The following is a 22,844-nucleotide window of genomic DNA, read 5'->3' as shown; positions in this document are numbered from 1 at the left end:
GTCTGTCTCGACACCGTAACCTGCCCAAAACAAAGTATTTTGGTGACAAACCAGTGCAACCAGTAGGCCTACAATCAGTGCAATGCAGAGCATGCAACCAGTTGGTAGATTATATGAAATGTATATTGATCCAGAGACTCGCTGTTGAAAGTCTGTTGAGGTACAATGCAATCAATATAACCATTTTCATATTCATTGCGGTCTGTTCATTTTTGACTGACTTTTAATACGCTGAGCATAGATGTACTCAGCTACTGTAATAAATAATTATTCACTATTTACCGGTGATAGATGTATAGTAGCCTAATGTACTTTCTAGAATCAATCTAGGCTATATTTGTATTGATTCACAGAGAAGACCTTGTTTGATCATGTGGGGGAGGACTTCAGGCACAGAGAATTGTCTACTGTAAAGATGCAGCAGGGTAAAAGACATCGCAAAATCACCACCAACATCAATAATGAACATTGTACCACAGTGTAATATAGCCTGCACTGTGCAGGAGAAGAAATACACAATCAACATGTTGTTGCAGTATCTCGCCCTATATGCTTATGCAAAACGATGTAAGCAACCAATATACAGTTTTTACAGTACAGTCTACACACTATACTAACTACACTACACTATACTATACTATACTATACTATACTATACTATACTATACTATACTAGCATCCGCCTGGGTGACGGAATGACTGCTGGGCGAGCGCTGGTGCTTTGTGATGGGGGGTCAGATCAACATATGGAATGAATTCTGTACTGGCCATATATGGAGCGTGTCTTGAGTGTACAGGGTTTGATGAGGTCAGATCAACATAATGGAATGTCAGAACAGGTCAGCTCCATATATGGAGATCTACGGGTGGCAGCGAGGGGGCAGTGTCTTGAGTGTACAGGGTTTGATGAGGTCAGATCAACATAATGGAATGTCAGAACAGGTCAGCTCCATATATGGAGATCTACGGGTGGCAGCGAGGGGGCAGTGTCTTGAGTGTACAGGGTTTGATGAGGGACCAGGTAGGGCCGGGCCTTCATTTTCAGGCTTGTTCTAACTCTACTCTACTAATACTTTGGGCTAGAGTTTGAAATGGACAGGTATCAGTCAAAAGGGAGACATCGAAGAGGAAGGACGGGTGGGGAGGGATCAATATATGGAATGTCAGATTTGAGGTCAGATGTAGAGTTGCTGGCTGGCTCCATATATACAGATCTAGGTGATGATCCAGTTTTTTTCCATGTATGGCTATCCAGGGTTTGATGAGGTCAGTGTCGTGATCTTCATATATGGAGACAGCCATATATGGCGGTGTCACGTACGTGTCACGAGGGATGATGTTACAAGGCGTGACCATATATGGAGGTGTGACACGTGGCGTGACACGAAGCACTTACTGACTGACGGGAACGCTTCATAAACACGACCTACAGTCACATCTATACTATACTGTACTTTAGTATAGCCCAATGGTTCTCAAACTTTTCCATGTCAAGGAAGCCAAAATGTATTTGGCCGCCAAACCCCATTTGAAAATATTTTGTGCCTGGGACCCTCATAAGATATTCCCCAATTTTCTTTCCCACATTTATTTATTTATTACTACAAGCTCACATATATAGGGTTAAAACGTGATTAAATTGCTTTTTAAGCTATATCAACAAAATTTAGCTGGGGACCACCTGGAACTCCTCAAGGACCTCTGGGGGTCCCCAGCCCCCACTTTGAGAACCACCCAGCTCACACACAGGACCTGGAGCAAATTATTTTTCATCTGCTTGAAACTTTCTCATGTAATGGTTCTACATTCATTATATGACAATAACATTCCACTCGTTCATTGTATTATTGTCCATTTATAGACTATACCTTACATTTTTACAGTCTATGATTTATACAGCACTTGTTTTATAATGTCAAATTAATGTGTAAATGGATGGAAAAATGCGTTTTTCACATTAGCCACATTAGCCACAGTCCCATCTTACCTATAGTCTCGCAGGCCAGACTGTTGCCTCTGTATGCCCTTCCGGACCATACAGTCTGAGCAAACGGGACAACGTCACTGGCACATTAATTGTCCTAAAATAAATTTGCTTAGCAGACATGGGGGTTCAAATATGGATATTTTAAAATATATTGATCAACAGATGGCAGCTTTCCGTTCTCTGCTTTTGGGATGTGGTTATCGTGGAATAGTTGTCTGGCTACACGATATATGTATATTTTCAATGATCATTCACATAGTTTTAGGCTAATGATCATTCACTCAATTGTGTTCCGTAGTATACTTGAAATCTCTACATTTATATTTCAAGGACACTCTTATCAAGAGTGTAAGATCAGAGTAAATAACCTTTAGTCAGCCAACGACATTGTAAATATAGACACATAAATTGATTGTAAAGAAATCCATTTGGTGCTATACAAAGTAACTAGGATATGAGGTAAACATCTGTTCTCAAACTTTTTTGGCTTCAGTACCGCCTTTTCCTGATTTCTGGATCAAAGTGCAAACAAGAAAAGGAGTGAAAGACTTGAAATTAGACTTGGACAAACTTGGATAAACTGTGTCCAGTTTTTCCATGTCCCACTTTCTCTCACGTGCCCCCTGTAGTACCTCTGTGTAGCCTTAGGGGTACACATACGCCTATTTGAGAACCACTGGTCTAAACAACATGCTATCTAATATAGCAATCTTAGCATTTGTGATTACACAAACAGTAGGCCTATGTCTATCCAAAAAACGTGAACAAGTAACTAACATGTATCTGTAGGCCTATAGTATAACTAGCATCTGTCAAAAACTGGACACTGATTCGAGGAAGGAGGTACTTCCTCGTTGAGGTTGACTCTGAAGAAGAGGTGAGTGCTAGGGGGTGAGGTGGAGTCTGAAGAGGTGAGTGCTAGGGGGTGAGGTGGAGTCTGAAGAGGTGAGCGCTAGGGGGTGAGGTGGAGTCTGAAGAGGTGAGTGCTAGGGGGTGAGGTGGAGTCTGAAGAGGTGAGCGCTAGGGGGTGAGGTGGAGTCTGAAGAGGTGAGTGCTAGGGGGTGAGGTGGAGTCTGAAGAGCTGAGTGCTAGGGGATGAGGTGGAGTCTGAAGAGGTGAGCGCTAGGGGGTGAGGTGGAGTCTGAAGAGGTGAGTGCTAGGGGGTGAGGTGGAGTCTGAAGAGGTGAGTGCTAGGGGGTAAGGTGGAGTCTGAAGAGGTGAGTGCTAGGGGGTGAGGTGGAGTCTGAAGAGGTGAGTGCTAGGGGGTGAGGTAGAGAGTATTCAGTTTTCAGACTGCGGTGGAAAATGGAGACTCTGCAGTCCTGACTGCGCCACGAGCCTCAGCCGGCATATAAAAGCAACCATGGTCTCTTTGGCTATGAATGCATACTCTAAATACACTTTATGCCTAAAGGTCTTGGGCCAAATCTGGAATAATCCGCTCATTACATGGAAATGAGGGTAACGGCATGCCGTAGCCATGCAATTTACACACAGCTACATCTGTCTTGATTATATATTTTCAAAAGGTGTCAAACCAAATAAGTGGTCTTTCTGCCAGGTGCGAAGCAGCCTGGCCTACATTTGCATGCACGACTGATGACTGTAAAGACGCCTGTAAACACGACCTAGTCATGATTGGCTGCCTCCTAAGCCGCTAATGTTTTGAGCTAACTGGACCAACAGGAAAGCCATGACAAAACACAGTGAGTGAACCAACAAAAGAACGTCGGAAATGAACGAAAGCAGGCGCTATACAAGAGCTTGTTGCACCTGGCAGTTATGACCGAGTGATTTTGTTGTTTATAGTAAGCTTGCTTTCACACTAGCTTTCACACTCATGGGGGTCCCCGGACCCCCATGAGGAGGTTCCAGGGGGTTCCCATCTAAAGTGGTTAATAGCCAATAGAGTGTCGCAGTCCCTCCCCCTTTCAGAACAACGAGTGGCCCAGGAAATGAATCCCAATGCATTTTTCCCATAGGCATTTCAAAACGTATTTTTTTTAAGACCTTTTACGCGTCGTACGAAGCCAACTCTTGTCTGGCAAATCATGACAACACACACAATTTTTCGGGCCAAACAAAGAATTAGAAAGAAGAAAAAAACGGCAGGTTACAACACTTTTCTTGTTGTTTTTCTTCTTTGTAATTATTTGTTTGGTCCAAAATATTGTGTGTCGTCATGATTTGTCACGACAAGAGTTGGCTTCGTACGACGCTTAAAAGGTCTTTAAATAAATACATTTTGAAATGCCTATGGGAAAAATGCATTGGGATTCATTTCCTGGGCCACTCGTCGTTCTGAAAGGGGGAGGGACTGCAACGCTCTATAGCATCAATATGTTTAACCACTTTAACCCTATTTTCTTGCGCAAACAGAGCGTTCAAATACTGCGATCGGATGGGTATATGTATGTTGGGGTATGTATGTCGGTGTCATCTCTTGTTTAAGACCATAGCCCAATCAGCGACCAGCATAATTTGGCTATGCTACGTCACCATCAACAGCCAATAAGGGACCACCATTCTTGGTGACATACTAAGGTACGTTTCAAGGTTGGTATAAGGTCAATAATACGTCATAATATATCACGTTTTTTTTGGAAGTGGTCATGCCAGTGGCGAGGCTTGCGCACAACACCAATACATCTTTGAAACACAAACAAAAGGTCCCGCACACCGTCAGACACTTGCCAAAATGTTTCTCTTTAGTAGGTCGACGTTTCGGTCGATTAGACCTTCATCAGGACAGACAAATGTATGACAGTGTGCGGGGCCTTTTCTTTGTTTTTCAAAGATACCCCTTTTTAATATACAGTATGCCCATACGCACCTGTCGCTAGCCTTCTGAGGTGTGCATCGGCCTGTTGTTAATAGTTTATACTTCAGTCATTTTCACAAGAAAAAAAATAATAATCTTGAAAAATGTTAATGACAAATAGGGGTCTGCTGTCAAATACATATATGAATCTGGAGGCCCTTAACACAAACATGTTTGATGTCCAGCTGTTTTGTAACAGTGTAATTGCAAACTGGTTTGATTTCAAAAGGTGTCAGAGCAAACAAGAAATATAGTAAGCTTGTTTTGATATACTTGACCCCAACAATGAGGACACATGTTAATCATACACACACCAACAACATTTAAACGTGACATAATAGCTATAGCTATACCGGGGGACCAATCCGTCAATCTCGCCGTCGAGTCCTGCTTTCAACTTTCAGCCCATGGACTGAAATACAAGCGTACGTATCTGCCCACATTCATAGAATAGAGGGAGGTTCCTAATTCTACAATAGCCTATGGGGCTCCGCATTCATGTAGGAACCTGTCAGGGAGAGAGAAGAAGCATGTTTATGAATGAACACAGCCTCTGGAGTGAGTAGTACACTCGCTCGCTGTATGTGTGTGTGTGTGTGTGTGTGTGTGTGTGTGTGTGTGTGTGTGTGTGTGTGTGTGTGTGTGTGTACTATGATGTTAAAGGGAGATGAATGAATGGGGAGTTGTAAGTGTGTTGTGATGTGACCACATCCATCATTTTCATCCGTATCACGCTGAGCGCGCTGGAATGATTATAGGCCTGGAATAATAATAATAAAAGGGGCTCAACCATTGACAAGCGAGACGATAAAGAGGTTGAAATAGTTCATTGTAGAGTTTGTAAGTCAGCGTTTGTTGGCAAGGCCTATTTAACATTGGCCGAAATAGGAGAGGGTCAATCTTTTTTTAGTAATTTCTTTATTGATGAAAAGCATATCTCCTGCATGGTGCACGTAAATGTAAATATATTTGGATTTTTTTGTTTACGCATTCATGTTTTGTTTTGTTTTTCAGCTATTAAAAATAGCAGATCTATATGCAATGTGATGTAGCTTATAGATCAGCTATCTTTGACACATTTTGAAAAATATTTAAGAATTGTGGAACAATGTTGAATCATTTAGATTCATTATTATTTTATTTTTTTACCCAATGTTATAGGGGGTCCCTGGCACAACATGAGGGGTGGGTACTAGTACTACACAGCCAAAAACATATCAATCTGGGGGTCCTTGACATGAAAATGTTGTTTTATGGAGAACCACTACAGCCCCCAGAGAGAGAAAGAGGGATGATGGGTCCTAGTATCCGGCTATTGATAGAGGCTCATGCCAGCGGGCATTACAACAGCGAGCGGCCATCTGCCGGCGTGCCAGCCACAGCAGAACAGCACAGAACAGAACAACCCTCCTGCACCCAACCGAGCAGCTGCAGTCGCTTGACGCCCTACAAAGCAGGACATGCATGCAGCTTCTGACGTCTGCGGCCACACTGCACCGCTCCTACAAAGAACACAGCGAGAGAGACGAGAGAGACGCACACAAAAAACCCCGACCAACCAACCCGACCGATCAACCAAGCCACCCGAGAGAGAGAGAGAGCGGAAACAATGAGGGGAACATCGAGCTTTAGAACTAACCCTATACCGCATAGACGTCAAGTTTTTCGCCGTTCTGTAAGCGCACGTCAGTTGTCGTTTTAAAGCCCCGTTTTTTTCCCCTTCTTCTCTCGAGGTTGTATTTTTTTCCCCTTTTTTGTATACGGTGTTTTTTTTCCCGGTTTTTCAAAAATAAAATAAAAAGGAAGACTCATGCAGGGACACTTTAATACCCCGACATGGCGACGACGGCAAGAAAAAGGAGAGAGCTTTTTACTATTGTGGAAACTAGCAGCTGGGCGGACGCAGCGGAAAGTAGCTCCGACAACATTAACCAGGACGCTCCGCTCGACCTGACCGCCGACGTCAAGTGGTTCGAGCTGCCGTTCCTCCGACATAAACCCGACGAGGAGGAGGAAGAGGAGGAGGAGGAGGAGCGGGCGGAGGATGAGGACGGCGGCGGCGACACCGAAGAGGAGGAAGAAGAGGGCGACGGAGGAGGAAGAGAACGGGACGAGGACGGCGGAGGAGGCGAGAACGGCTTCGCGGCGGCGACGGCAGGAGCCGCGACGGAGGAGGAGGAGGAGGCGGCGGCGGCCGGCGCTCTGCTCGCGGGAGGCGGCTGCAACATTATCCTGGTGACCGGGAGCAACGGCGTCGTCAAGCACGAGGACGAGGAGTACGGCGCGGAGGACTGCTACTACTCCGCCTCCTCCGCGCTCCACTGCTGCTCCGGCGGCTCCGACAACAACAGCAGCGCCTCCTGCGACTCGGACGTGGACTTCTCCGACCTGGAGGAGGAGGAGCAGCGCTCGAGCTGCTTCAGCAGCTTCCCGGACTCCTCGGACTCCGACGAGGAGAACTGCTGCACCTCGCCGTACTTCTGGGGCGAGCCGGACCAGGTGATCGCCATCGAGCCGTTCGCGGCAGAGTCGTGCGGGCCGCAGCACTCGCTGGGGGACGACGCCGACACCCGGGACTATTTCCGGATGCTCTTCCCGGACTCTCTTTTTGAACACATGGTGGAACAAACAAACAACTACGCCCTCTATCGGCAGCGGAGGAGCGGGAAGTCAGACCCCCACTGGCACCCCACTGACCTCCGGGAGATGAAGGCCTTCGTGGGCCTCAACATCCTGATGGGCATCAACCAGCTTCCGGACTCGGGCATGTACTGGGCCAGTGACATTTTCATCGGCAACGCAGGCTTTAAAAAGACCATGACAGCCAGACGCTTTGAGAAGCTCACGCAGTACCTGCAGCTGTGCGACCGCGAGTCTGAGCCCATGCGCGGGGAGCGCGGCTACGATGGTCTCTTCAAGATCCGTCATCTGCTGGACGTGGTGGAGAACACCATGTGGGACTCGTACATGCCCAACCGCTGTCTGACCATCGACAAGTGCGCCATTGCGGCGAAGGGCCGCTTCTCTCCGACCCAGTACATGCCCGCAAAGCCCCTAAAGAAGGGGCTCAAGGTGCGGGCACGCCTGTCACAATTATTAGGCATACATCGCCTCCTATTCGTTTCCATTCACATACAGTACATTCATTTATCTGTTTAAAAAAAATGCAGAAAATATCAGATCTACATACAAACTTTGGTTCCAGTCATTGCCAGTCATTTCTTTGTATATTTGACTAGTTTACCATATCTGCCCATTGTTTAGGTTTTTAAAGCCTAAAAGGCGAAACCTTCAAAGACAAATAATCTGTTAAATTGTTCATTTGATTCCAATTACTTCTACGACAATCAATCGTCAGTTTACTAAATATTCTCACAATCGTGTCACCCTTCCCCCCCCCCCCACCCCCCTGTATAGGTGTGGATGTTGTGCGACTCACGTTCGGGCTACTGCCACCGCACCCGCATCTACGTGGGGAAGCCCGGCGAGGAGACGGCCACGGCGGCGCTGGGTCACCGGGTGGTGACGTCCCTGGTGCGCGGCCTGGAGGGCCGCTACCACCACCTGTTCATGGACAGGTGCGTATAGTCTAGCGAGGAAGCCGCTGCACGCCATCATGGTCAACCCACTCACTCACACACCCATAATGGAGAAACTGTGGGCCAACCGAGCAGGAGGGGGGGGGGAATATCTAACCCCCCCAAGAGGAAGCACAATAGACTTGGCCCGTCTGTTGTGCCGGTATAGCCATGAAGATTTAAATAACGAGGCACCCGATGGTCGCTCTGCTACGGCCAATTAGACTAATTAGCTCTGAAGTAACAACAGTTCATTACTGTAAGGAAGATAATCTGACATGGTTCGCTGGTTGTATTCAGTGTTATTATTTATTTTTGTCCTGTATAATGCACACTCAGAGGGCGTACTGTGTACTGTTGTATGCTATTGTTTGTCCGTACTTGAGGGTGTTTTTCTACCCTGCTGAACCGGCAGTACATATCTTGCACTGTAACTGTATCTTAAAGGAATACATCACCCAAAACGTGACTTTGTTCCTATCAATTACTCACCCCATGAAGTCTTGAATTCAAGGAGATTGTTTTGTTTTTGTCGCATTCCTGACTCAATAATTCAATAATTGAGACCTCAGGGGAACAACATTTTAACCAAAACCAAGGTTTTAAATATGGTTTTGCTCTTGATTATTGGCTCAGAAATGCGCCGAAACCAGAACGATCTCCATGAATTATTTCCTTTCATGAGGAGAGAGATTGGTGGGGGGTCACACGTTTACTGCTGTGCTGCCTCTGCCGACTGATTCCCCCCCCCCCCCCCCCCCCCCCCGTGGGATCAATGAAAGGACCTAATCTCATCTCGCCTTCTCCCCACAGCTTCTTCACCTCGGTTCCTCTGCTCCAGAAGCTGCTGCGGGACGGCCTGTACGCCTGCGGTCCCACCCAGCCGGCCCGCAAGGGCTACCCGGAGGTGCTGCGCCCGCGCAACGTGGGCAAGCTGTCCCCCGGCGAGTTCTACCAGTGCCAGCGGGGCAACCTGGTGGCCACCGTGACCCGCGACGTCAAGGTGGTCAGCTGCCTGTCCACCAACTCGGCGCCGGGCATCGTGGGCATCAGCCCGGGCCGGCAACCGCAGGAGGTAGGGCCTGTCACAAATGGTTACATATTAATAATAATAATTGTTGTGATATTGAATTAAGTATATTATTGCATAGTAATTATTACGCAATAACTTCACCATTGCTTTCCCCAAACGATTAAGTCTATTTCTAAATCTACAATAATTCAATAAAGCAGACTGGTTGGGGCCATATAACATCATATAGGTAGTTTCTGTGTATATTCCCTACCCCCTTAGATAGCATTTCTGTAGACTTGGATAGGATTTGATACAGACTTATAGCATGTTATGTAGACAGTGCTATAATTGCATTGTATGTAGCCATAGCACGTCATAGTACATATGTATAGCATAGTATAGTATATATGTATAGTTTATATGTATAGTTTCATTATATAGATATTCCACTGTTACGTTCTTAGCTTACGCATGTTTCATGATACATGCTTTTTATGTGACTTTATGTGATGTATGATGCTTTTTGTTCTTGCTTAATGTAAGCCGCTCTGGATTAAGAGCGTCTGCTAAATGCCTAAATTGTAAATTGTATTCAACTTTTATTTGTGCATTCAAAATAACAACAATAATTTTGATTTAATAATATGTATTGTGTTCCAATGTTCAAAGCCCCAAAAAAAACAGAATTATATCGTTAATTGCAACTATTTGTACTACTGATCGTCTGATCGTCAACTAAACCTTCCCTGATGGTGAGCGTGGCCGGCCTCTGTGATCTGTGTGTACCACTGGCCCGCACATCCGTGCACGTTGGCTGAGCACGGAATGTGATGTAATGATGATATAAGAGCATCCCTCAACTTCACACGAGTGTCATTGCTTCCCCTTACCGTTCTTTTGGCTCCTGTAAATCTGTGAGGTGACAGTACATCAGTGTTGTTTTCGTCGACCAAAACTAAGACGAAAAATGTTCGTCGACTACCTATTTTCAGACAAAAACAAATGGAAACTAAATGAAAACTAAGCTACGATGACTAAAACTAAGACTAAATATACTGACAATTTCGTTGACAAATAAAAACTAGACTAAAATGTTAGGAAGGGACTAGTCGACAAGAGGTCATTTTACACTTGGTTGCATGCTGAAAATATCTGATCTACAAGCTCACAACGCGTCGCGTTGCGACGTGTTGTGAGCTTGTAGATCAGCTATTTTCAGCAAGTGTAAAAACACTCATTACGACGGCATCAAGACCCAACCAAAATACATTTTAGTCGACTAAATCAACTGTGGATTTAGTCGACTAAAATCTTATGACATTTAGTCGACTAAAACTAGACTAACACTAAGACATTCCAGGTGACTAAAATGTGACTAAAACTAAATGAAGTTTCAGTCCAAAGACTATGACTAAACTAAAATAGACACAAAAACAACACTGCAGTACATTTTGCATTGTGACTCTGTAGCAGGAGACGGACGGCGAGGTGGACAGCGACGGTGGCGCCGACAGCGCCGACAGTCCCGGGGCGGTGGGGCCACCGTCGCTGGGGGTCCCGCGCCCGCTGCCCCTCCTGCTGTACCAGGAGAACATGAGGGGCGTGGACCTCTGCGACCAGCTGAGGGAGTGCTACCAGGTGGGCACAGAAACGGTCTAAACTAATACATTACTGCCTGGTTCGAGATAATGGCAGTTCAGTCGGTTCGAGAGCATTAATAGCTTGAGCTTAAAAGGCTCATACATAGTCTGGATTTTCGGTGGTGAGGTGACCACCGAAACTACAACATGACGTCACTGAGCCGCGGTGAAGAGCAAACCACCGCCACCGCTCCCAGCCCTTCTCTCTGTTTTCACTCACCACCGCTCAACGTTATTTCAGCTCCGGTGGTCAGCTCACCACCGAAGATCCAGACTATGAATAGGCCTTAAGTGTACCGGTAATTACAATTGTGAATGTTATATCCAGTGGTGTGATATGATGTGATATGATATGATATGATGTGATGTGTAAGGGATGATGTATGGCTGGGCGGTCATCGTTGATAGATAAATCACAGACGGGGTGATTTATCTATCAATGATGACCACCCAGCCATACATTATCCCGCATATTACGTGGCTACTTAATACATGAATTAATACATTTAACCAAAAGTGACAACAAAACAAAGTATTGCCTTGCCTGCGGTGATCTGCCTGAGCAGATCTTCAAGCTCATAGCGCGCCACCGAGTGGCGCACTACGAGCTTGTAGGTCTGCTATTTTTGAAAAATCGACTGACACATCATTTTCAAACAGACATTTTTAGAATCTGATCTCAGGTCAGAATTAAGTTAAGTAAAAAAAAACAATGCAAGTAGTTTTCACCCACTGGTTGTATTTGATCTTGGTGTTCAGGCCCTGCTATACACTGCTCCGTGCTCAGCACATTAGAAGACAAGCATTTAACAGCAGGGAGATATTATGCATCCATAACAAACCTCCCCTGGGGAGAACCGAAGAGAGCCCCTTAGGGAAAGCAGAGCCTACCGGTGCGGCGGTGGTGGTGGTGGTGGTGGCCGGGAGCAATCAAAGCACATTCAGTGGCAGCACTGACGGCACGAGGAAGTATACAGTGAGTGAGGTGACGAGTTTAACCCATTCTGATCTGAGATCAGATTCTAAAAAATGTCCGTTTGAAAATGACAGTTTTCTGAAAAAGCTATGTTTCTATGTGTCAGTCGTTCTTCGATTTTTCAAAAACAGCAGACCTGCAAACTCAGAACGGGAGCAAGCCCGTAGCGCGCCACTGAGTGGCGCGCTACGGGCTTGCTCCCGTTCTGCCCGAACCATAGCTCGCAGGCTATACGCATCATTTATTTGCGCCTAATAGTCAGAATCTGCTCAGTTCGTCTCCATAAATTAAAGTCACCCGTTTATGTGTGTCATTGCTTTCCAAATTCACTTTTTCATCTTTCATCTACCCTTTGTGAGTTCTCTCTCCTGATCGGATGACATTTTTTTATCCCGACCTGAAAATGCAACCTCTATTTACCAAAGGGCTGGTTACTGTTACTGAAGAAAAAAAACCCACTATATCGATGATTACCATCAGAATAAACTCCATCAGAATAAACTTTCCAACCGTAATGGAAATAAGCCATTCAGTGTCTATGGTCCTTTTGATAATTTTGCGGCAATGTCTGTAATTGTACATACATTATATTTATATCACAATTATTACATAATTGCCTAATCGCAATTATTTAAGACAATCTCTCTCTCTCTATCTCTCACTCTCTCTCTCTGAAATCTGAAAAAAAAATCTGAAATAGAAGATCTACAAGCAATGTCACAGTGTTGTGTTGTAAGCTTGTAGATCTGCTATTTATTTGTGTCTTGGGACCCAAAGCCTTTCATCCAATCAGGATAGAGAGCCAAAAACGAAACCTAAGGTTTTTTTTACCCCCAGGGGTTAACTGGGGACAGGGAGGAACTCCTTATATGGTCAGCACACTCTATAGTAGAGAGGATTATCACAACAAAACAAAAAAAATAAGTGATATTTGAATTAAGTGAAAACACTGAATATACCTTTAATCGCAATTATTTGTGACAACCGTCAAACTTAAATTCGTGACAGCCCTATAGAGCGTCGCAGTCCCTCCCCCTTTCAGAACGACGAGTGGCCCAGGAAATGAAATGCAATGCATTTCTCCCATAGGATTTTCTTTAAGTATTTATTTAAAGACGGTTACGCCGCGGACAAAGCCAACTCGGATCGTGACAAATCATGACAATGAACACAATGTTTTGGGCCGATCAAATAATTTATAAGAAGCAAAACAAAACAAATAGTGTTGTCTCCTGCCTTTATTTTCTTCTTTCTAATGATTTGATCGGCCCAAGATATTGTGTTCATTGTCATGATTTGTCACGATCCGAGTTGGCTTTGTCCGCGGCGTAACCGTCTTTAAATAAATACTTAAAGAAAATCCTATGGGAAAAATGCATTGCATTTCATTTCCTGGGCCACTCGTCGTTCTGAAAGGGGGAGGGACTGCAACGCTCTATAACGACGTCAAAGTCAAGCAAAGTGCCCACGACGAAGACCGTGACGACCTTTAATTCCCTCCCACCACAGGTGGGCCGGCCCTGCAAGAAGTGGTGGCGCTACTTCCTGTGGTTCTACGTCAACCTGTGCGTCGTCAACGCCTACATCGTGCTGCGCGAGAGCCGCGGCGGTGCGCCGCCCGCCGGCTTCGGCGCGAAGCAGCGGTTCACGCAGCGGCAGTTCCGCGTGCGGCTGGCGCAGCAGCTGATCGGCGACTACCAGGGCGCCCGGGGCATGGAGCGGGCGGCGCGCAAGCGGCACGCCGACTCGCCCGTGGAGTACGGCCACCGGCTGGAGCGCATGTCGGAGCGCTCGCGGCGCTGCCGCAACTGCACCAACAAGGGACTGCGGCACGAGAGCGTCTTCGGATGCAAGATATGCAACGTTCACCTATGCCGGGGCGGGTGCTTCTCCGAGTTTCATAAATGACGGTCGACTGTTTTTTGTTTTTGTTTTTCTATTTTTGTTGTGTTTGAACAAAACAACCGAGAACTTGTGTCAAAGGATTTCTTTTTTTTTTGTTTTTCTTAAACCGTCAAAAGACTTGTTAAAGGAGCACACGTCACGTCATTTTCAAGATACCTTCGTATGATTGGTCCTCACTATAACGCTCACTGTCCACTTGAACCCTAGCATCTCTATTCTGGCCGGGAACATTCGCCATAAATGGCAGATCTACAAGCGCACAACGCGCGGCGAGCTGGTAGATCTCGTGGGGGCAGAAAGCCTCTTAAATCCACGTTTTTGCGTGTATCCCTAAATTAACGACGCGGTACTTGAACATGTCACAGCGCCACGTGCAAAGCATCAAAAGTGAACAGTAGCAGGACATACTGTATAATATGTGGTTTGCTATTTTGTCAAAGAGATTTGGTGTAGACTGGAGGGGAAAAGAGTGCACCAAGTAATGACAAGCATAGTGGTTATAAGAGCCACAGCCCACCAATGAGAGTGAGTGAGTAGACACAGAAATGGCGCCATCTTACAATGAGCATTAGTGAGGACCAATTATGTGAAAATAAGGTTGGAATTGGGCGCAGTGCTCCTTTATTCCAAAGGTTGCCACTACAGCTGCACAATATAGTCTCACACTTTATATAGAGCTAGTTTTTAGGATAGAATGAGTATTATTATTATTATTATTATTGCACGAATTACTAGAGAAAAAGCAACTGAAATACTGTAGGTCATTTGAATTAGTATAGAATGTTTTTTGGCATATTGCCTTTAATAACACTGATGGAAGATTGCCTTGTGTCTCAGTTTTTTTTTATACCTTGAAATTATGACTAGGATTTTATATGAAAAAATACAAAAAAGATGAAGTCTTTTCTGCACTTAACAATACATCAGCAAGCGTTTACTATGGGAAGTTGAATCTCCTTTTCCAAAATAAATATTTCATCATGATGTACTTCATTTGATTCATGTCCTTTATTAATATTCTGAAATCTTTTTTTTCTTCTTTTTTTTTTCAAATGTTAATATGAAAATGTTCCATGTTTATAAACAGTCCATGGGATCAAGTTGAAACTGAAAAACATGTAAGATTTGTGGATGATTATATAATGCTATTTAAAGTGTAAGACCACTTGAGGTTTGGGTTGTGTCCTTGCCATGATGTAACAACCAAATGTGGACAAGATAGTTTTTCTTTTTTCCAGTGATTAGAAATTGATAATTCAAAATATGCCCCTCATTGACTTACATTGTATGCTAAAATAGCTCTCAAAGTCACTATTTTAGTATGTAAACAAACACACACAAAGTTGATTCAGACAATATGGAGCATCACCAAAACTCATGTGGTTTTATTTTTTCATAAAAATGTTAACTTCCTGTTACTATTTGAAGATCTGTATCCGGATCCACGGATCCAGTCCAGGTTTTCTTCCTAATAAAATGGACAAATCAACAGGAAGTTAACATTTTTATGAAAAAATAAAATGACATGAGTTTTGGTGATGCTATATATTGTTTGATCAACTTTGTTGGCTTGTTTACGTACTAAAATAGTGACTTTGAGAGCTGCTTCAGCATACAATGTAAGTCAATGAGGAGCATATTTTGAATTATCAATTTCTAATCACTGGAGCAACTATCTTTTATTTCTTGTCCACATTTGGAGTTACATCATGGCAAGGTAACACACAACCCAAACCTTAAAAAAGTGGAGATGTTATTGTAACATTCCTGAGCCAATAAGACCAGCGGATCGAGAATAAATGTTTTTTTGGCTGAACTATCCCTTTAACATTAACAGATAAATGATACATCTTCATGAACCACATCTACAGCTATCCATAATGCTCCATTTCAAATAAATATGAACTATGGTTTGTTCATGGCTATTAAAGATGTGTTAATGAAGCATAGTAATTGTTTAACAATACAGCATCCCTGTTTTTGGGCTATAGCGCCCCTTGAAAAAAGACCATTACTGCATCAAAAGTAATCAACAAACTATACTATAATAAAAACATTGGCAAACATTGGCAAAAATGTCAAATATTACCTGGAAGAAATAGGTAAAAGAAAATGTAGATCGGCTATATGCACAATATCTGTGGAACCGAGTAAAACAAAATGTATGAATGCCTCAAATACTACCGTATGTGCTTTTCAGGGTGCGGGGTGACCAGTTCAAATGTGATTGTTCTGGGGGGGGGGGTCATAGCCTGAAAAGGCTGACAACCGCTGAATAGTCCATGCCACGTACACCCTGCTTACCACTTCAACACCCATGGGCAACATAAGGCCCGAGGTCCCTTTGACCCTCTCAACCAGGCCCCCAAAATCCTCAAAGAAAAACAAAATGATGAAAAGCGAAAATTAGGAAAAAAGGCAGCATTATAGAAATGTAACGCATTCCATAGTCCATCTGTATGTATACTATACTCAATTGTTCAATGTTTATGATGTAACACTGAAATAGTCTGCCTTGGGTCCATCATGTATATTACATAATAATGCGGCGCATATCAGACAACTGACTAACATGTAAATGAATAGTCATTTAAAACATTTAAAAAAAAAGTCATTTAAAACCCAGAGTACACAAGAGTAATCAATCGGAATCCTTATTGGAAGGAAATTGGGCCTCTTCTCCTTCACAGGTGTTACCAATGATACGAAGGGGACAGAGAGGCATTCCGACACACAGAATGGCGATGCAATGCCGGTTTGTACTAACCACTAATGAAGGCTCTCTTCTATTTAGTGTAGCACTAAATCTCACAAAATTGAATTTCAGGGACAACCATAACTCTGAGAGTGGACATTTGGTTACATTTGTACACTCGTCGTTACAGACCCGTAGAGGGGACATTTGGAACACTGAGGGTCCCTGGACCACACTTTGAGACCCACCGGTGGTGTAGCATGGTGGGTCCAGTGAACCAATCTGGGAACCCAGCGCAGCACATGCAGAATCTGTTCTTGAGAGATTACCAGTGAGCCAACATGAAACAATATCAGCACCCTGACTCTGTTTAACCAGAACTGAACAGAGCCTTCACTATAGTGCACTATTAGCAACACCTGTGAAGGAAGTAAAGGAAGAGCCCTGATTTAATTCCAAAGCATAGAGCCTTTTCAGGTCGTTGCATTCAGACTGAGACAGATCGCCTCAAATCAGATTTGAATCAGATTTGAAACCGCCTCCGAATGTGGCTCAAGTCACGTTGGAAAGAAATCCGATTCCATGTGACTTGTATTAGTCTGCATTTAGACTTACTTTAGGCCTGACGTCGAAATGAAAAAGAAAAAAAAAAACGTTCGCCCTGAAAGAATATATATTAGATCTGCTATTTTTCAATAGCTAAAGCATAACATGAAGTGTCAGTTCAAATGGGTGGCCCGATCCGCTCGCTTGATCGAAGTCAGTCATAATGGCCGCACAGAAAGCAGGTGGTCTGCCGCGGGGGTCTGCAGTGTGCGACGCACAGCACTCACAGGGCATCATAACTCGTCACACGCATATATCCAAGGGCCTCGCTCACTGTGTAAATATTAACACAAAATGGGTTTACGTTGGCTAAGCTGAGATCCCTTCTGATCCGCATGAGCGTGTGTCTGTGTGTGACTGTGTGTGACTGTGACTGTGACTGTGTGTGTGTGTGTGTGTGTGTGTGTGTGTGTGTGTGTGTGTGTGTGTGTGTGTGTGTGTGTGTGTGTGTGTGTGTGTGTGTGTGTGTGTGTGTGTGTGTGTGTGTGTGTGTCTGGCCCTTCAAAGGGACACAGCTTGGAACAATTAGAGGGCACAGAAAGCCCCCTCAGTGCTTCCCGGCCAAACGGGCCCAGCCATGCCGCTTGGTTCTGAGCCGCACTGCACACACACACACACACACACACACACACACACACACACACACACACACACACACACTGCAGTCACACAGCCATCTGTGGCCCCGTTACACCGCGGTCCAACCCACCCCCCACACACACACATATACACACACACACACACACACACACACACACACACACACACACACACACACACAAAAAGCTGGTGTTTGTTGGAAGATGATTTTACAGAAAGACGTCGCTCCCTCTTTTAAGGGAGCATGTCACCCATTTTAAAATGTCAACCTCGTCGTAATTGGCTGTGTTTCTTGCCTCCATCTCATTGGTGGGCTGTGGACAGTTCAGATTCAGAATCCTGCCTATACCAGTGACATGACATCATCATCGATGATGGATATTCCAAGTGAATAGAGACTTTCTCTTGTTCTTGACAGAACTACTGGTTTCGTTTGGTTAAAAGGATTTTAAATTCTGATAGTAATATAGCGTTTGTATACAGTAACAAGGGTCTCCCCGTCTCTCCTGCTCTTTAATAAACATAACATAAATGTTCACATGGGTTGATATATCTTTGGTCCCACGTCCTAACAGTCCGACACACAATAGTCCGACACCCTATTAGACTAATTCAGAAACGGGTCTCATGGTCGCAGTTTACGTATTTCCTGTAGGTGAAGCCGCCATAGCTGCGTTTTAAACCCGCGCACCTCTGAACGGTAGAGTGACTGATGTTAGTCTGCTCAAACTTTACTCTTGTACCTGCTTTTTACTAACACTAATATTGCAAAGATGCCCAGAACATCGGGATGAACCTGTTTAGTTTATGGCTGACTCCAACAGCAGTGGCAACATTCAACTTCGGAGGAAAACGGAATGTCAAAAAATCCCCCGCAGTGGCCGAGACCAGAGCCATTGAGTAATGGTTGAGGCGAAGCAGTGAAAGGTCCTGAAAGATACATAACGCCAGTCTTACCCAATACCCAATCTTTCTGTTCTGTATGAACACAAGGCTGCTGTACTTTATATACCTGATACTTTAAATGCTTAGTATGAGGTCTGAATTCGTCTATATACCCCAAACCCTAACCTAACCCTCCACCCTAGACCCCAAACCCTAACCGCACGCGGAAACCACGGGTGAGTCTTAACCGGCCACGTATGTATGCCAATGTTGTCCAAATTGTGTGTTCCAGTCTATCTTATAATGTTGTTCCGTTTACGAGAAAGAGCTGGAGAGGCAGGTGACCTCTAGCAGTTAGTGAATAAACACTCTAGTCTGTATATAGTATTGATTATACGATCAGAATATAGATAACACTCAATTTAACCAGACATTATCGTTAACCATACCTTGAATCCATCCATTTGTATATCTGACTGGTTCCATTGCGTATTACACGGTCAGAGAGTTAACTGCGGATGTGTGTGTGTGAGTGTGTGTGTGTGTGTGTGTGTGTGTGTGTGTGTGTGTGGCACTGATGGAGCTAGTTTCTGTAGGCCTGTTTTTACACTTCAGTCTGCTAGCCTCCTGTGTCCTCCTTATGGGGTTTCTCTCTCTCTCTCTCTCTCTCTCTCTCTCTCTCTCTCTCTCTAGCTCTCTCTCTCTCTCTCTCTCTCTCTCTCTCTCTCTCTCTCTCTCTCTCTATGCTCTGTTGTGCGTTGTTGCTGCATCTCTCCCTCCTCAGGCTCTGTGGCTTGTGCCATCCCACACACACACACACACACACACACACACACACACACACACACACACACACACACACACACACACACACACACACACACACACACACACACACACACACAATCAGTCACATGCACTCACACAAACACCCCTTCTCTCTTTCTCTCTCTCTCTGTCGCTCTCTCACTCTCTCGCTTTTTGCTCTGCCTCTTTTGCTTCCCAACTCTCTGTTCTCTCTTTCTTTCTACCCCCTCTCTCTCTTTCTGTCTATCTCTGTTCCACCCTCTCTCTCTCTCTCTCTCTCTCTCTGTCTCTCTCTGTCTCTCTCTCTCTCCCAGATGGGATAGGGTTAGTCAACTGGACGCCCCTCCCGCTGATCTGCGGGAGCCCCGCGGGGAGTCACCATGGCAACCCCAGCCCGGCGAAGACAGGGAGTCGCCACTGGGCCGCACGGTTGTCATGGCGCTCTCTCTCTCTCTCTCTCTCTCTCTGGCTACGGGGGCGGGAGGTGCCAGAGGCCACACCTCTTCCAGCCTGTCTCCAAAAGGCAGGCTGCCTCACAGGGAGCCAGGCTGCACTCCCCCAAACCACCCCCCCCCCCCCCACACACACACACACACACACACACACACACACACACACACACACACACACACACACACACACACACACACACACACACACACACACACACACACACACACAGCCAACAAACACAACCTATACGACATAACCTACCCTATACCCATGTGTGCACACACACACGCGCACACACATGCTGCATTGAAGGAAGCCAAACAAAACCTGTACTACACAATATGTGACAGTAAAGTGAGCCTTGAGCCTTGAATGTGTACCGACGAAGTCTCCGGTATAGGTGACTCAAATTTGGCCCCCCATTTACACATGACAGCCAAATCTAGCAGATCTACAAGCTCGTAGCGCGCTACGAGCTTGTAGATCTGCTATTTTTGAAAAATCATAAAAATGCGGCACAAACTTTGAATATATATTCTTTCAGAGCGAACGTTTAGTAAGTCTAAATGCAGACAGGTCACATACAAGTCACATGGAAACTGATTTCTTTCCAACGTGACTTGAGCCACATTCAGAGGCGGTTTCGAATCTGATTCAAATCTGATTTTGAGGCGATCTGTCTCAGTTGGAATGCAACAACCTGATCTAAATCAGATTCCATGTGACCATGTCTGCATTTAGACTTACTTAAACAAATCGGGTTTTCAATCTGGATGTGGCACAGATCTGATTCAGGCTGGATTCGGGGCTGCCGGTCTGAACACGCAGATCGGATCGGGTCACTTGAAAACGGCAGTGTGAACGGTCGGGGGGCCAAAAGATCATATTTGAGAAATAAATCAGATTTGACTCAGATTTGACTGAATGTGACTGCAGTCTAAATGAGGCCAAAGAGACTCCATGGGTCTCTAGTGAGTCAGTGAGTCTCTAGTGAGTCTCCTCCTCGCTTAGGAAAGCGACAAGAACCAAAACAATCTCCATTAATTCAATGGGGTGTGTGATTAATAGCAAATTAGTCTTTTTTTTGTGAACTACTCCTTTAAGTACAGTACTATAATTAGATTCTATGTCCCATATGTACAAGATTTTCATCCACATGAAGCAATTTTGACAATGTCCATATTATTGCCTGAAGAAACAGACTGGTTGATCAAAGGACTTTTCTCTAAAGTGTATTCATCTTTATGTCGACACCCCTACACCCATGTAAGATGCTTAAATAGTCACCTAGAATACGACCATTTCAGTCAGTTCGGGCGTGAGCCTTGTGTGTGGTGCACGTTGGCCATTCTGGCTGACGTGAGCCTTTAAACCTGAGCTGTACTTCGCAGAAATAAACAACAACTTTCGTCTGCCGTGTCTCACAAATTCTCTTCTGCTCTCCCAGCTTTTAGTTTTAACAGTATGATTCAACATAAGTTTCATAGATAGCTTCAAAGACTTGTTTGACAGTAGGCCTACTGTCAAGATTTGTATTTTCAGACATTTAACCACTTGGTGTCCATACTTCACTCTGTACACCAAGTACTGCTCCAAATACTGCTCTTCTTTCCCTCTACACCAAGCCGAATGCATTTTTCCCGTAGACATTTCAAAAGGTATTTATTTATTTAAAGACGGTTACGCCGCGGACAAAGCCAACTCGAGTCGTGACAACTCATGACAACAAACACAATATTTTGGACCAAACAAATAATTACAAAGAAGAAAAACAACAAAAAAAGTGTTGTAACCTGCCGTTCTTTTCTTCTTTCTAATTATTTGTTCGGCCCAGTTTTTTTTGTTTGTTGTCATGATTTGTCACGACAAGAGTTGGCTTTGTCCGCGGCGTAAACGTCTTTAAATAAATACCTTTTAAAATGTCTATGAGGAAAATGGGCCCTGGGAGACTGCGACGCTCTATAGAGGGAATGCGCGTGACATCATCATCAAACCCGGAAGTTATGCAGGAATGCCCACTGAGTGGCAAAAAACTACTTTCTGGCTCTACTACTGACAGCCCAGACATCCACACAGAAAAGTCCTATCTGATTGCATTAAATAACATTAAACAATGTTGCTTTGCCACTCGATGTGCCATTCACTTTAAGCATGCGCATGCCCTCTAGTCTATACTAACCCTAACCGCATGCCAAGCCATGTAGTCGGAGTAATGGGAAACTTTACTATATACAGAAATGCAGAAATAGACAATACAATGGAGAACAATACATTATTAGGCGATTGTGACGTGAGATTTCTCCAATTTTGGCACAGAATAATGAATAACAATGAAGTATTCCGACGCATCGACAATCCGACTCGCCCGCAGTACTAACCCTAACCCCGACCGCACACTTCCCAAACTTCCCAAAATGTCCAAAACTGTTATATCCAACTTATAGCAGATCTGCAAGCTCAAAAGCTCATGGATCTGCTACCTTTGATGCTTTTGTTTGACGATGTATATAGGTCTTGTATAGGATGATCACGCAGGGCGTTCATTTACGGACATAATGCCTGCCCGTTTCTGCCCGGCAGCAACGATATATACAGTAGAGTGGACTCATGGGCAGTGTCCAAAGCAAATGTTGTTCGATCCTTTTGTGTTGCATTATTGATGCTAAAGATAAGGTATTTCATTAGCGCGGCACTGCTTTATCAGTTCCCTATGCGGTAAACATCTGGAGTATATAGAGTCATTTTCACAGAGAGTTAAATTCAAACTTTATACGGCAAAACCTTGAGTTTTTGCTGTGTAGCTTTTCAACTGGCAAGCTTTCTGCTGAGTCAGTAACTGCAAGTACAGTGCAGTGCGTGCGAGCGTGCTTGCGCGC

The 22,844-nt window shown here is 44.6% G+C and overlaps 1 protein-coding gene across 2 annotated transcripts; it reads left to right on the top strand.

The window, feature by feature from the left end:
- Positions 1 to 6,221: 6,221 nt before the first annotated feature.
- Positions 6,222 to 14,915, top strand: LOC310872224 (piggyBac transposable element-derived protein 4-like). 2 transcript variants are annotated; one of them, XM_083783977.1, is made up of 5 exons: positions 6,222 to 7,880; positions 8,226 to 8,386; positions 9,200 to 9,461; positions 10,872 to 11,039; positions 13,527 to 14,915. In XM_083783977.1, the coding sequence occupies exons 1-5, from the start codon at positions 6,645 to 6,647 to the stop codon at positions 13,923 to 13,925; spliced, it is 2,226 nt and encodes a 741-aa protein (XP_083640103.1). In that variant the 5' UTR covers positions 6,222 to 6,644; the 3' UTR covers positions 13,926 to 14,915. The 2 variants fall into 2 exon arrangements, with proteins under 2 accessions (XP_083640103.1, XP_083640102.1); XM_083783976.1 differs by having other exon boundaries at positions 9,200 to 9,470; positions 10,878 to 11,039.
- The last annotated feature ends 7,929 nt before the right edge of the window (positions 14,916 to 22,844 follow it).

The sequence above is a fragment of the Protomyctophum parallelum genome (genome assembly GCF_964188405.1).
Source record: "Protomyctophum parallelum genome assembly, chromosome: 15".
Lineage (NCBI taxonomy): Eukaryota > Metazoa > Chordata > Actinopteri > Myctophiformes > Myctophidae > Protomyctophum > Protomyctophum parallelum.
The sequence above is the reverse complement of the archived record's forward strand: the minus strand, read 5'-3'. Positions and strand labels throughout refer to the sequence as shown.

Bases quoted from the DNA above. Each gene is read 5' to 3' on its own strand.
- LOC310872224 (XM_083783976.1), top strand. From the start codon at position 6,645: ATGGCGACGACGGCAAGAAAAAGGAGAGAGCTTTTTACTATTGTGGAA. The intron at 8,387-9,199 runs GTGCGTATAGTC...TTCTCCCCACAG, and splicing joins CACCACCTGTTCATGGACAG to CTTCTTCACCTCGGTTCCTC. The intron at 9,471-10,877 runs GTCACAAATGGT...CTGTAGCAGGAG, and splicing joins AACCGCAGGAGGTAGGGCCT to ACGGACGGCGAGGTGGACAG.